Source organism: Bos indicus, chromosome 19 (genome assembly GCF_029378745.1).
Source record: "Bos indicus isolate NIAB-ARS_2022 breed Sahiwal x Tharparkar chromosome 19, NIAB-ARS_B.indTharparkar_mat_pri_1.0, whole genome shotgun sequence".
Classification (NCBI taxonomy): domain Eukaryota; kingdom Metazoa; phylum Chordata; class Mammalia; order Artiodactyla; family Bovidae; genus Bos; species Bos indicus.
Genome location: NC_091778.1, coordinates 28,049,785 through 28,063,810, shown reverse-complemented (window position 1 = coordinate 28,063,810; position 14,026 = coordinate 28,049,785). Strand labels below are relative to the sequence as shown.

The 14,026-nt window shown below is 50.9% G+C and overlaps 1 protein-coding gene and 2 long non-coding RNA genes across 10 annotated transcripts in view; 2 read left to right on the top strand and 1 right to left on the bottom strand.

Annotated features, from left to right (window-relative positions):
• Positions 1 to 14,026, top strand: part of LOC109574012 (uncharacterized) — a 148,911-nt gene that overhangs the window by 8,760 nt on the left and 126,125 nt on the right. For 6 of the 7 annotated variants that reach the window (XR_011561969.1, XR_002183026.2, XR_002183025.2 and 3 more), the window contains one exon: positions 1,209 to 1,289. The exons of the other annotated variant lie outside the window; for it this stretch is intronic. This is a non-coding gene — a long non-coding RNA (uncharacterized lncRNA). The remainder of the gene's footprint in view (positions 1 to 1,208; positions 1,290 to 14,026) is intronic. 7 annotated transcript variants of the gene reach the window in all.
• Positions 96 to 13,755, bottom strand: ALOX12 (arachidonate 12-lipoxygenase, 12S type). 2 transcript variants are annotated; one of them, XM_019981678.2, is made up of 14 exons: positions 13,564 to 13,755; positions 12,803 to 13,004; positions 11,443 to 11,524; positions 11,216 to 11,338; positions 10,995 to 11,098; positions 10,577 to 10,737; positions 9,585 to 9,728; positions 8,578 to 8,787; positions 4,668 to 4,754; positions 4,293 to 4,462; positions 3,664 to 3,785; positions 1,514 to 1,614; positions 1,222 to 1,392; positions 96 to 1,101 (listed from the first exon to the last, which is right to left on the bottom strand). In XM_019981678.2, exons 1-14 carry the CDS (start codon positions 13,696 to 13,698, stop codon positions 922 to 924), a joined length of 1,992 nt encoding a protein of 663 aa, XP_019837237.1. In that variant the 5' UTR covers positions 13,699 to 13,755; the 3' UTR covers positions 96 to 921. The 2 variants fall into 2 exon arrangements, with proteins under 2 accessions (XP_019837237.1, XP_019837238.1); XM_019981679.2 differs by lacking the exon at positions 1,222 to 1,392.
• Positions 11,282 to 12,662, top strand: LOC139177531 (uncharacterized). Its single transcript, XR_011561973.1, has 2 exons — positions 11,282 to 11,376; positions 11,469 to 12,662. It is a non-coding gene; the product is annotated as an uncharacterized lncRNA (long non-coding RNA).

Genomic DNA, 14,026 nt, shown 5'->3' with positions numbered 1-14,026 from the left:
CCTGAGGGCGAAAATCCACAGGGTTTTGTTGTTGTGTTTTTTGCATTTTAAAATGGTTACTAAACTGAACAGAGAATATTCTGTGACACAAGAAGTTCATATTTCACTGTCCATAAATAAAGTTTTATTGGAACATAGTCACATTCATTTACACATTGCCTGTGGCTGCTTTTGTGCTACAACAGGAGTGTTGAATAGCTGTGACAAGAGTCAGTGTGGCCTCCAAAGCCTAACATATTATCAGACCCTTTCCTTAGGGGCTTCCCAGGTGGTGCAATGGTAAAGAATCCAACTGCCCATGCAGGAGACACAGGTTTGATCCCTGTATTGAAAAGATCCCCTGGAATAGGAAATGGTGACCCACTCCAGTATTCTTGCCTGGTGGGCTACAGTCCATGGGGGTCACATAAGAGCTGAACATGACTGAGTGACTCAGCGTGCACGCCTGCAAAGGCCCTTGGGCTCATAGGATACAGATGTAGGTGGTTTAATTGGGAAAGGAAATAACCTCAGCAGCAGGATGAATTTGAGCATACTCTGGGAGATAATGGAGGACAGAGAAGCGTGGTGTGCTACAGTCCTGGGGGTTGCAAAGTGTCAGATGCGACTTAGCAACTGAATAGCAACACAGAGTTGACTCATTGGAAAAGACTCTGATGCTGGGAGGGATTGCGGACAGGAGGAGAAGGGGATGACAGAGGATGAGATGGCTGGATGGCATCACCGACTTGATGGACTTGAGTTTGAGTGAACTCCGGGAGTTGGTGATGGACAGGGAGGCCTGGCGTGCCGCAATTCACGGGTCGCCAAGAGTCGGACACGACTGAGGGACTGAACTGAACTGAACTGAACTGAAACTCAAGATGGAATTGTCATTCCCAGAGCTGATCTGCTGTCTGCCTATGGGGGGCGCCCTAGAGCTCAAATAGTGACGCTGTTCTCTATGTGGCTGGGCTTTAGGTATTCATAGGGCAGGTCAAGTTGCTCATTGCGGGCTGTAATTTCCCTTTCCAAGTTTTCCAGATCTGTTTGGAATTGGTTTAGTACAGATTTGGCCTTGGGGTCTGAGAAATACTTTTCTTTGTGATGCCCCAGAGGCACCTAAGAAAGAACAAAGGATCTAGTCAGTTTTGAGTTCAAAGGCAGAGACACCTAGAGCCTTGCCCTACTCTGCTGTTCCCTTCCAACTGTCATTTCCATTTCCCCAGAGTCCTCTCTTACCATGTCTGGCTGACGGCGACCCAGATGCCATGTGATGGCCATTTGAAGACAGGCTTGTCGGACATCAGGTAGTGAGCCCATCACTGTGGCCATTGTCACATCTTCCTTAGTGGTGGGTGGGGGCATCCGCATTGTGCAAGGGGCATTAGGGACCCAGGCATACCAGTCCAGCTGGGGGAAGAAACTGCAACCCTAGGATCCTAGTACTTAGGGTTTGAACCCCCATCTCTCCCATGGGCATCCCAAGTCCAAACACTTGCCTTCAGGGGTCTGGGCTTTCAGCACTCCATACCTGGCCCTGGTTGATGGCCCCATGCTGAGCAGTGCACGTGAAGACACACATGGTAAGGAAATGGCAGAGTTGATTCTGGGACTGGAAGGAGACAGGGAAGCCTGGGCAGAAAAGGAGCAGGATTTAGAGGCTGCAGTCTGAGAGGAGAGAAATAAAGGCCGATGTCTTCAGATGTCTAGATTTTAGAATTGATGGATGTTTGTTTAGTTCATTTATTCAAATATATTTGCATCAGACATGGGCTTCAACTCAGACTCAAGTAGTACAGTTGGGTTACTTAACCTCTCTGAACCTCAATTTCTTGACCTGTAAAATGTGAGTGATACCTATTTTATAAATGAGTTAATCACCTGGTATGGAACAAGTCTTCCAATAAGCAATTATTATTATTTTGGAAGGGTGGCGGGGGAGCTGAAAAGGTTTGAGTGATCAGAAACCCTTTGCCTCAAAAAGTGGTTGAGAATTTAGGGATGTTTCCTTCTGTTTGCAGACGGAATTGCAGGTGTCTAATTTATAATATGAAAGATAAGCAAAGTTATAGATTTACAATGTCACAGGCAAGAGAGGCTTTCTGCAAAGATTATGTTCAAGCCACTCAATTTATGGTGGAGGTGGGGCTCAGAGACCCAGTAATCCTGTCAGTTAAGGTGAACAAATGTAATCACTCCCTTTTTATAGATTAAAAAAAAATCAAAGACAAAAGAGATTAAACTGCTTGTAGAGCTTTCCTGGTGGCTCAGTGATAAAGAATCCACCTGCTGATGCAGGTGTGGGTTCATGGGTTCAGTTCACTGGGTGGGGAAGATCCCATGGTGAAGGAAATGTCAACCCACTCCAGTATCCTTGCCTGGGAAATCCCATGGACAGAGGAGCCTGGTGAGCTACAGTCTGGGCCATCTCATAAGAGTTGGACACGACTGAGCGGCTAAACAAACAACAGGACTGTGGTAATTGGGAAAAGGCAGAGGCTGACCTTGAACTTGGGTTCCTAACTGCTAATCTCAGGTTTGTTTTTATTTTAGCACATTTTTTTCTAAAAAGTCTTCTGAGAAAATGAGGCAAAGGTGAGCTGTGAGAATTGAGGGAGAGTGGATGAAAAGAGAATGAGAAGCACTTATTGGAGGCTAAAGTTGACATGTGGATGTTTATTTTCATTTTCCAAATGTAGATGCTGGGTGGGGAAAAGATGGCCAAGGAGAGGAGGAGGGGGTCTCCCGGGAGCCTGTGGAGCCCAGGGGACAGACTCAGATGTACTAGAGAAAGTTTGGTCCTGGAAGGGACCCACCACCCCTGGAAGGGGGGTGGTGCAGCCACTGATGCTCCAGAGGGACACTCCCTCTTGAGGGCGAGTGTCAGGCTAGTGCTCACAGCACCCCCAGAGGCTGGCCATAGCAGCTTCCCAGTAAATATCTGTAGTTACCTCACAGAGGCAGAGATGTTAGTGTGAAATGTGAGGGACAGGGACGGAAGGAGGATTTGGAGCAGGCCATGCTGGCCTGTGTGTGTTAGAGGAGGAGGAAGCCAGGAAGAGCCAAGAAAGGCTGCTTCTTCCCCAGAGGATAGAATGCCAGTAGGGGTGCTAAAGGCAGTGACTTGATTGTGGGGGAGGCTGGATCAGCCAAAGCGACATGAGCCTCAAGGGGGCACTGACTTCAGGGTTGATACAAAGCCTGTAGAGCGTTGTGTTTACATCTAGAAATGACCTTGCACTGTGGTCATTGTGCAGTTGGCCTGGACTTTCTCTGTGTGTGCTGGACAGTGGGAGGCAGGAGAAGAAGAGGGAAAACAGAAGGGGTCATCATGGACTTTGGTGGACAACTGTTCCCATTTATGTCCTCAGGAAGGAATAGACAGCCACGAGGAGAGAACGTGAGCCCCAGCAGGGCTTGGGAAGATCCCCCACTGTTCCTGGGGGGTGCCATGCTGTGGCAAGTTAGGGGAGGGGGTGAAAGTGAAGGATGATGGCCAGGGTCTCTGAGGAGGCCGATCCTTGGGCATTGGGAATTGTCCTGAGTCTTAGGAGGTGGAAATGGTATTCAGGTGTTTGAAGTGTGGAGGGCAGGGGGTGTGATGAGCGGGCGGGGTTCTGAACTCAGACTCTGCTCTGGGCAGAGTGTCTGAGGAGCTCCCATCTCTGGGAGGGATCTCACCTCGCTCCTGGGCCTGGCGCAGCCCCACCTCAGTGATCTCCCGACACCAGGCCTGCAGCTCAGGGTCCCCTTTTACAACGTCGTCTCCATGGTAGAAGAGGTGGACAATCCCCTCCACATACCTGCCCCGGGGAGAAGGGAGGTGAGCTCCTTAAGAGGAGAAGGCTCTGGCTTCTGACCTCTACACTTTTCCATGGTCTCTGGCCAGCTTACTGTTGCTGTGTCTGGGTATAGAGTCTTCTAGGCCTGCCTTTTGGGTCACTCCTAGCTGTTTCTACAAACTAGCCTAGAGAGGAAGGACACATGGGTCCTTAGTTCTAGGCATTCCCAGACATTGTTGAAAGCCTTTCTTTCTAACAAAACTGCTGATTTGTCCAGATCCCTCAGTCTTTGCATCCACAGCTTTCCCAATCTATGCTCTCTGTCCCCAGTCTGCTCCTCAGACCCCACCCACTGACTCCTCACGCTTCCTCATCTCTCCCCAGGATCCCTTCCTCTGCTTTTCCTGCCTGGACCTTCTTGTTTTCATGTTCCTTCTGCCCCATGCTGACCTTGGGACCAGAGCCCCACTCGCCTTCTCCCCACCTCACCCCCGCACCGACTCATTTCTTGGCTTCTCCCTCACCCACCGGGCAGTGATTTCCCAGAGCCGTAAAGCATCACAGGCGTAGAGAGCACCCGGGGTTCCCAGCAGGCGGCGATCAGCCAGATCATCAAGAGGACAGAGGGAGCGGTAGGTCAGCTGAGCCAGGGCCCGGCGGAGCAAGTGCACATGGCCCCCTCCACCGGTGCTCACTGCCTGGGACAAGAGAGATGCAAGGCCTTGAGGAAGAAGCCAGTGCACAGTATATAAAGGGTTTTCAGATGTGGCATTTTCACATTTTAGAGACATGGATATAAAGGGCTCATAGGTTTAAGGGTCAGGACATTCATCCAGGTTGGTCTGGGATCTTGAAAGTGGCAAGAGATGGTAGAAAGTCAGACAGTGATGCAGCCCCACTCACTTTATCAAATATGCCTCCGTCTGAGATGAGCTGAGTCCGTGCCCTGGTGTTGATTTCCATCGTGTAGCGGATGTGTGGCATCAGGAGCTGGGAAGGGGGAGAATAGAGGGGGTCGATTATGGGGGACATGCTCAGGTCCTTCCTTGTAGGCAGCATGATGGCCTTCTCTTCTATTGACGCTTTCCTCCCTTGACAGGCTGGTCTCTTCCTGTTTCCATGATCACACCATCTTATGATCTTGTCACCTCTGTGAGTCGTCATTCTCTCCAGCCACACTGACCTGGGTTTCACTTCAGCAGTCATTTTATATTTGTCCAAGGTACAGGAGCCTCTAAGTGTTGACCTTTCTCACCTCCTATCCTCATGTGATAACAGCAGCTGATTATAGGGTCTTTTGCCTTTTGTCTCAGGAGGCTACAGTGATGCTTACATGAGTGATGCCCTTGAATAGCAGCTGTTATTTATCTTGATGATTTCCACCTGGAGTGTAGGTGGCCTTTGAGAATCAGCCCCTTTTGATTTGCTTTTACTTTTTTTCTTCCCCTCTTTGGCTGTGTGGCATGTGGGATCTTAGTTCCCTGACCAGGGATCAAACCTGCAGCCCCTGCATTGTAAGCATGGAGTCTTAACCACTGGACCACCAGGGTCCCTAATTTGCTTTTTTTTTTTAATACTACACATTTATTAAAAAGGTCAAAAGTTTAAAGAGACTAAACATATTGGTAAGGATATGGAAGCATTGGAAGTCCCAGACTCTTCTGGTAGGAATACAAAAGAAAACAACCATTTTAAATCATAGTATGTGCTGATGTGCTCAGTCACTTAGTCATGTCTAACTCTTTTCGACCCCATGGACCATAGCCCACCTGGCTCCTCTGTCCATGGGATTTTCCAGGCAAGAATACTGGAGTGGGTTGCCATTTCCTACTCCACGGCTGATTTGCTTTTATACTCTGTCATCCTCACAGCTTAAATTAGTCTCTCTACTTATTTCCAAAGTCACACCTCCATCCCCTGGGTGCTTCATTGTCAGGTTTTGAGGGGTAGAGTTGGGTACCTTCAGTGAGGAGGAGCCATACTGTGCCACCTGTGTAAGCAGCAGAGGTGAAATGAAAGTCACTCAGTCATTTCTGACTCTTTGCAACCTCACGGTCTATACAGTCCATGGAATTCTCCAGGCCTGAATACTGGAGTGGGTCGCTGTTCCCTTCTCCACGGGATCTTCCCAACCCAGGGATCGAACCCAGGTCTCCTGCATTGCAGGCGGATTCTTTCCCAGCTGAGCCACCAGGGCAGAGAGGCTGTCATCAAATCTCCTCCCACCCCAAATTAGGCAGTTAGACTCCCTCTATTTTGCAAGCTTTTCAAGAAATAGCTTTTCCTTAGCTATTAAAAAAGGCCATCTGATCTTCCATGCATTTCTTTTTATCTCAGACCTTTTTGTTTTCATTTCCACCCAGTTTATGTACAGATTTCACAAAGGGTTGATATTTATCTAAGTAGTTGTTGCTGGAGACTTCAGAATGAGCCAGAGAGAACTATGGGGTCAGAAGGCCAAAGCAGCTCACACTGGACTGAAACTTCAGAAAGTTCATGAAAGTTGCTGAGTGTCATAGAAAGCCCAACATCCACTTGAGAGGAGAAGCCTGAGGACAAACAATTCTTAATAATAATCGGGACCTCCTCGATGGTCCTGTGGCTAACAATCCGCCTGCCGATTCAGGGGACACTGGTTTGATCCCTGGTCCAAGAACTAAGATCCTACATGCCAGGGGGACAACTAAGCCATATGCCAACTACTGAGCCTGAGCTCTAGAGCCCATAAGCTGCAGCTGCTGAAGCCCACTTGCCCTAGAGCCCGTCCTCCACAACAAGAGAAGCCACTGCAGTGAGAAGCCCACGCACCGTAACTAGAAAGTAGCCCCCACTCACCACAACTAGAGGGAGCCTGTGCACAGCAATGAAGACCCAGCACAGCCCCTCCAAAAAAGGTAATAATAATAAAAATTGCAAGAACTAATTTTTTTCTAGCTTTTAGCCTGTGTCATGCTATTAGGTCATTTTATCCTTTAGCAGCCCCACCATGGTGTTCCTTTTGTCTCCTTTTAGACATGAGGACACTGAGCTCACACCTGTACAAAGGTTAGGACTCAGGATTCAGGCCTTGGCAGTCTGAATCCAGAGCCTGCACAGATCACCTCTGGGACATTGGCCAGCTTGGCTCTCCTCTGTGTGCTGATAACAGTGCAGCTCTTTGACATGATGTTGCTCTGGGAGTGGAGACAGGTGGGCACAGGGCTCAACTCGTAAAGGGGGGATATTTTCAGTGTGAAAAGAGGCTTAGCCTATCCAAGGTGAGCAGAAGATAGTGGTGTAGGAGCACCATGAGATGAGTAAAATCCAAGATTCTGCTCATCACACTGGACTCCGTCTTGTCGGTGCCACCCCAGCCTCCCGAGAGGCCACAGCTACTGCTGGCCAGGCTTTAAAGGACCTGGCAGGCCCCCGGCTGAAGTACAGTTCAGTCCTTCTCCCTGCAAGGTCCTCACCTGTGTGTCCTGCCAACACTTCTGATTCCATGAACCTCAAACAATCTCATCTTCGCTTCCCAGCTGGCTTCTTTCCTGGCTTTCCTGTTTCTGACAATTGCTCTGGTTCATATACTTGTTTCATATGCATATGTTCATATGCAGTTTTGTCCCTTTTGCCTTGTTCTCTATATCTAAAATGTCATCAAGATTTTGAGGACATTTTTAAGCAAGCATGAGCCTTATGTTGCTGCTGTCAGCTGAGCAGTAGATGCTGAGCTCACTCTTTTATAAAATTACAGGATTTCTAGATCAGTCTCCCACAACCACCCTTAGGCTCCTGAGTGTTGTAGAAGCTTAGACCTCTGACTTTTCTGTCTGTGCTCTGATACCCAGGCTTGCTGCAGCTACTGTTGCTTCCCTTCCCCAAGTCTGATGATTATTATTTTTTTTAGCTGAGCCATGTGGCATGTGGGATCTTAATTCCCAGACCAGGGATCGAACTTGTACCCCCTGCATTGGAAGTGTGGTGTCTTAACCAGTGGATGGCCAGGGAAGTCCTTGATTTTTTTTTTTTTTTTTTAATTCTGTCACCACCTTGCCAACACATGTCTTTCTCCATTTTTCTCCTGGGCTGGGATAAGCACCCTGTTAGGCCACTCTCCTCGCCTCTTGCTCTGTTCCTACTTAGCACTCTCAATTGGGGTGGAACGTTCTCTATCAGTATTCTAGTGTTTACCAGCTGTCTCGTGACTTCAAATTCTAGGTCCAGGTATTGTTCTCTGGGTAGTTCTTATGGGCACCACCGTGGTGCCCATAAGAACTTTCTGGCTAAATCATAAGTCTACTAAGGCAAGAACAAGGCTTTTGTTTTACTGGCAATATTCTGGCTATACTCTGGGCCCATTGCTAGATTGTCAGATCTGAGAATCTCAGAGGGTTCCTTTGTAATATGTCCTGAAGAAATGTTAAGTGACTCAATTAAAACACAAGTCTCAAAATATTGATACAGTCTTTCTTTCTTCTGTTCTCCCATCTTTTACAAAGTGATAAAATTTTTTTGCTGCTATAATATATGATGAGGCTTCCCAGGTGGTGCTAGTGATAAAGAACCTGCCTGCCAGTGCAGGAGGTGTAAAAGTCCTGGTTCGATCCCTGGTTCAGGAAAATCCCCCAGAGGAGGGCATGGCAACCCACTCCAGTATTCTTGCCTGGAGAATCCCATGGACAGAGGAGCCTGGCGGGCTACATTCTATAGGGCTGCAAAGAGTCAGAAATGACTGAAGCAACTTAGCATGCACACATGCAGTATCATATGATATTGGCCTCTTTCCTTTCTTTGGGGTCTGAATGAAGTAGGACGTGGAGGGTAGAGGTGGTACCTTGAAGACAGGGTGCAGCCCTGGGAGGCACCTCATGGTGGCCACAGCGATGACCTCAGCCAGCAGATGGGTGTTGAGCAGATGGTATTGGAGCTGATGCAGTTGGAAATCTGAATTTCGGACCCAGGTCTTTGCCAGGAGCCAGGCAAGTGGAGGATCCGAGGGCAGGAACAATGGGGGGGTCGGGGAGATGGGGCTGGGAGGCTGGATCTGGGAAAAAGAAATTAAGCCTTCATTTAATTCCCACTTTATGTGTGACCTTATGGTCAGCCATCTTGGGGAAACAGATGAGTAAGTACGATTTTTGCCATCCAGGAGGTTGTAATCTAGAGGATTAGGAGGAGGAAGAATGAGGCCCCTTCCACCCTGCCTCTCACTGCTGTGGCACCATGCACTCATCATGGTCTTCAGGGTGAATGCAGGGGGTCTGAAGCAGGGAGTCCAGTGAGGAGGTCCTGATGGTGGTTTGGGAGAAATGTGATGGGGGTCTGAGTTATGGTGGGGGATGGAAGGGGAAGCTGGGTGTATGAGATAATTGACAGGGTTTGTTAAACTGACTATTGAGAACAGTGGGAGAAAAGAGAGTGGACTGAGGGATTAATTAGTGACTCTTAAAATGTGTTCCCAGTCTTGAAGCATCCACGTCACTTTGGAATTTAGAAAAGCAAATTCTCGGTCCCCATCCCAGATGGACTGTATCAGAAAGTCTCAGGCTGGGACCCAGCAAACTGTGTTTTAACAAGTCCTCTAGGTCATTCTGAGGCACACTGCAGTTCAAGAACCACTGGGTATAGGATGAGAACTCCAAAAGGCCATTATGACTCTTGAACAAGTCCTTCCAGTTGGGTGAGTCAGGAAAAACCGGGCTGTAAGCAGAGTGACATGAGGACAGGTCTCACTGTGTGAGGATGGAGCTTGGGAGCCAAGAACCAGGGGGCTGGGTCATCAGGTGCAGAGGTGGAGGTGAACAGCAGCAGAGTTGGGAGGGGGTGCCTGGGGCACCTCACCTGGATGACCATGGGTAGCAGCTTCCCACTGGGGTCCATCTTGAGCATGACGAGGGGGGCAGCCAGGTACTGCTTCTCTCCTCGGATCACATTGGCTGGAATTCCGTCCAGGAGGATGAAATCAGCCTCAAACAGGGAACCGTTCTGGGGAAAGGAGGAATGTATCCATCCTTTGAGTTTAAAGTCTAACCCAAGAGGGCAGGGGCAAAGGGGGAAGACATTTCAAGACATTTATCTTGATTCTTGCCATCATCCTGTGTCAGTTACGGAGTCTTATTGGCAGAACCAGAGCATCTGGCCTGATTCCTCTCATTTTAAGTGACAAACAGCCTAATGAAGGTAGATGTCTTGTGCAGGTCCGGTTTCAGAACGGGTCTGCCCAGTCCAGTGTGCACACTGGCCTCTTGTCCAGATGGCCAGGCCCCTACCCCACCATCCTGCAGTGATCTGCTCCCTGTGTTCAGCTGTCACCAGCTCAGCAAACGCTCTTTCACTCCTCCAAAACTCACCTCCTGTGTCAAGGAATCCGCAGAGGCTGCCCTGCCAGCACTGCTGCCCAGTCCAGTGCACACATGCCCATGACATGCTCACATCTGGCCTTGCTCATCATCCTCATATTGCAGCTCACCTCCTCCAAACCCAAGTAACCTCCACAGTTCCCCACAGTTCTACCCCCCTGATGGCACATTTTCCATCTTTCTTCCTCCCTTTGGACACTGGTGTCCAGGGCACTGATGTCAACCAGGAGACGACATTGTCCCTTGTAACACCACTGGCCCTGTCTGTGCCCTGGGGCTCCATTCTGTTTCTCCTCCATGCTGGGAGCTCCTCAGAGTTTTCCCTACATACTGTATCACCTCTAGTTTTTTCCAGCACTGGAGTCTGGACCAAGTGTTACCACAGCCTCCCTTCCTCAACTCATCTTTGGTCCTTCCCCTTCACCACTTCTGGCTGCACTGCCAAGGTGAGAAAGCACAGGGTGGGAGGGATACCTGGAGTTCTCTCTCCAGCTGGGCCCGTAGCTCCTCCATCCCCGAGGGCAGCACCAGCCGGGAGGGCAGAGAGGTGCAGCGTCTCAACAGCATGGGGTTGGCGCCATTGAGAAACTGGTAGCCAAACAACTCATCGTCCCGCCAGCACTGGTGAACCTTCTCTGTGAGGTCAGGATGGAGTGGAGTGGAGGAGGAGGTTTACACGGTCGGGATGTCCCTCCTCCAGGCCCTACCCCAGCAATGTAGGCATGTGACCACCCCATATCCAGTCCCTATCTTTTAATCTTGAGGCCTCTGAGAAATGACCCAGCACAATATAGTCTCATCTGTGAAACACTTATGAGGGACTGTGGAGTGTGAAGGTCGGGACATCAAGAGAGGCCATCAACAGGTTATAGAGACATGGGGAACCACTGACCAGCCAGGGGGCTCTTCTGGCCCCAGAAGATGAGATCAAAATCCTCCAGACTGGTCCAGGAGCTCAGGAGGGTGTAAACACGTTTGAGGACCATCTCCAGAGCCCTAGAACAGGAATCAGGGCATGAACCCACTTGCCCATCCCTGAGCCCCTCACCATCTACCACCATTTTTTAGACCTCCCGGCCCTTTCGCCACTCTGAATTCCAAGCCTGTTCTCACCCCGCCTTCAGTGTCCACTCAAAGTCCAGCCTCTTCTCCTCGTGGAATCTCATATTTGCAGGTAGATCGTCTTCAGAGCCTGCAGCTATTGTCAGAGGTAACCCTTCCTTCCAGGTGGCCCAGCTAGGAAATGGGGACAAGGCTTCAGGAAGGGTGCCCAGGTCAGTAGTGGGGGTGGGGTCAGGGAAGGGGGATACCACTGAGAGGCCCTGTGGGTGGGTGGTCACCGGTATATCTTATGTCTTTCTTTCAGCTCCTTCTCTCGATGTCTCTGGAACACGTCCAATGCATTGTTTCCTGCCAGGCGGGCTGTGGAGATGTTAAGACAATTGGCCACAGTCTTTGTGGTCCTGGGCTCTCCCCCGCTTGTCTTCATCTTCCTTTCAGCAGTCATGGGCCCTGCTCTGTTGCTTTTATCTCTGGCCTTGCATCACTCCATTGATTTCTGAGACACATTTACTTTGTCATTGCCAACTGTGTACTCTGGGTTTTGTTAATCTCAACCCTCATCTCTTGCCTTGAGACAGCCTCACGTTTGACATCTTTTCTTGTCCATTAACTCGCCTTTCCCCACTTGATCCTATTTCATCAGTATCTATTGTTGGAAAAATCACTGTAATTAAGGTGATAAAGTCTTGTGAATCCCTTGCAGTCCAGTGGTTAAGACTCTGCAAGTCCATTGCAGGGGGCACAGGTTCAATCCCTGGTTGAGGAACTAAAATCCCACATGCTGAGCAGTGTAGCCAAAAAAAAAAAAGGCGGGGGGTTAAGTCTTAGTCACCCATATGCCCTTACCTGTTTTCTTCTGTATATTGCCTTGGTTAATTTCATATGTGCTGAACCTCACCTACCACACCTCAGCCGTCTTTGGAAAGCTACGAGGAACAGCTCTTTGCTTTCTTTCTCTGATTTCACTCTGTTGAGACCCTCAGAGTCTATTATCACCTTGTTCCTGCTCTTAGCTGCATATTTACTCACCGGTGTCAAAGTGATGTCTTTCTATCCTTACTTGCCCTGGCCTGCATTTTCCTCTGTGATCATCTCTCTTACTATTTCCCATGGTAATAGATTCTGTATTGGCTGTCCTCATTCACCCCCACCCGCTGTCAGTGTGCACCCTGTCCCTCATGGTTTGCTTCCATGTTTTTCCAACCAAACCAGCTCTCCAAGTCACATTGTTTATTATTTCCCATAGCTGTCTCCTCTCAGGGTCGCCTCCATCCACTATTCCACATGCTACATGTACTTGCCCTGCCCCAACTTGTTCTTCATCCCATACAGATCTCCTTTCTGCTTTTACTTCGGCACTTCTGTTTTCCATCATTGCTGCGACTCCCATCCCCTGCCCTCATCTTCTTGGAGGGTGGGATCTACACCTGAACTTATGTCCCTGTCCAGCTCCACTTGCAGCCTTTTTTTTCCTGTGTATAAATTTGGCATTTTATAACTTTGCAGTGTCCTGCCTTCTCCACACTTGCTGAACGCTCACTTTCCTCAAGGCCCTCTGACCTTCCTCAGCTCCCCATCCCACCCTTTCCCATCTGTTCTCCAGGACCGTGCACCCCTCCTTCCGACACTGCCCCTCACCGGTGGCCTCTGGCAGGCACAGCACGCCGTCACCCTGCACCCAGCGGTAGCACGGGAACGCGGCCTCCTCGCAGGCTCCAGGGCCCCGCACCGTGATGCGGTCGCAGAACCACGCGTCCTCCACCAGGGAGTGGTGTTTGCGCAACTTCACGAACTGCAACGGCCCCAGGTCCTCCGGAACTTCGTGTTCAAACTCCTCCTTCTGTGGGACCAGAACCCAGAGACAGTAGCAGGGTTCCAGGAAAGGCCGTTTTGCCGGGGTGGGTGGGGGGTAAGTAATGCGGTGGAGATAAGAGAGGAGGGGACCTTTGTGTAGCCTCGGTTGGCCAGGCCTCTAAATACAGCATTCCTCGTTCTGCCTCCGGACGCTTGCGCGGTGGGTCTCACCCCTATCGCACCGGCAGAATGAGGGAGCCCGGCGCGTGGCCCGCAGTGTCTTGAATTGATGTCCTAGCATCAGCACCTCAATCGGTCATTTAACTGAGCTCCCCCCGCGCCCTCCTTACTAGGAGCATCCCGCTTGACTTCAGATCCTATACTGACACTGGCACGGGTCACTTGAAGGAGTTGGAAACTGTGAGGACCAGGGCCGTCGGGGAGGGAGAAGGGTGTGCACCCTGCCTGGACCCTGGCTCCCGATCCTCTCCGCCCAGGCACCGGCGGCCCAACACCTGAAAGCCCCAGAGGACATGGTCCTGCCGTCGTTTCGCCCCCTATCCCGCCCCCTCGCCGGCCTCCCGCGTCCCAGCTCGCCCGCTGACCTGGCCCCGCGCCGGCCGCAGCTGCAGCTCCAGCTCCGTTTCCCCGCGCGCCCCGACCAGCCACAGCTGCACGCGGTTGTGCGAGCCGGCGAAGAGCGAGGCCCCGGTGGCCACGAGGATGCGGTAGCGGCCCATGGCCACCCCGGCTGCTGAAGCGAGGGGAGCCGGGTCCGTGCGCGCTTCTCGAGGCCGCCCGGGGCCGCCGGCAGGTGTCGAGGAGCCTCAGGGCCGGTCCCGGGCCTTTAAAGATGGGCCCATGTCCCCGCCCTCCTCACCACATTCAGGCGTTCCCAGTCTCCGCCCCAGACTAGCCCGAACCTGCGAGCCGCCGAAGAGCCGGCTGTGGGGAAGAGCCGCGCCTCCCGGCCCGAGCGCAGCTGCGAGGGAGATAAAGGGGCCCCGGCCTGGGGAAGCCGAGAGGACGGATGTGCCCGAGTTTCTCCTCCCGAGGAGGTCAGGGGCC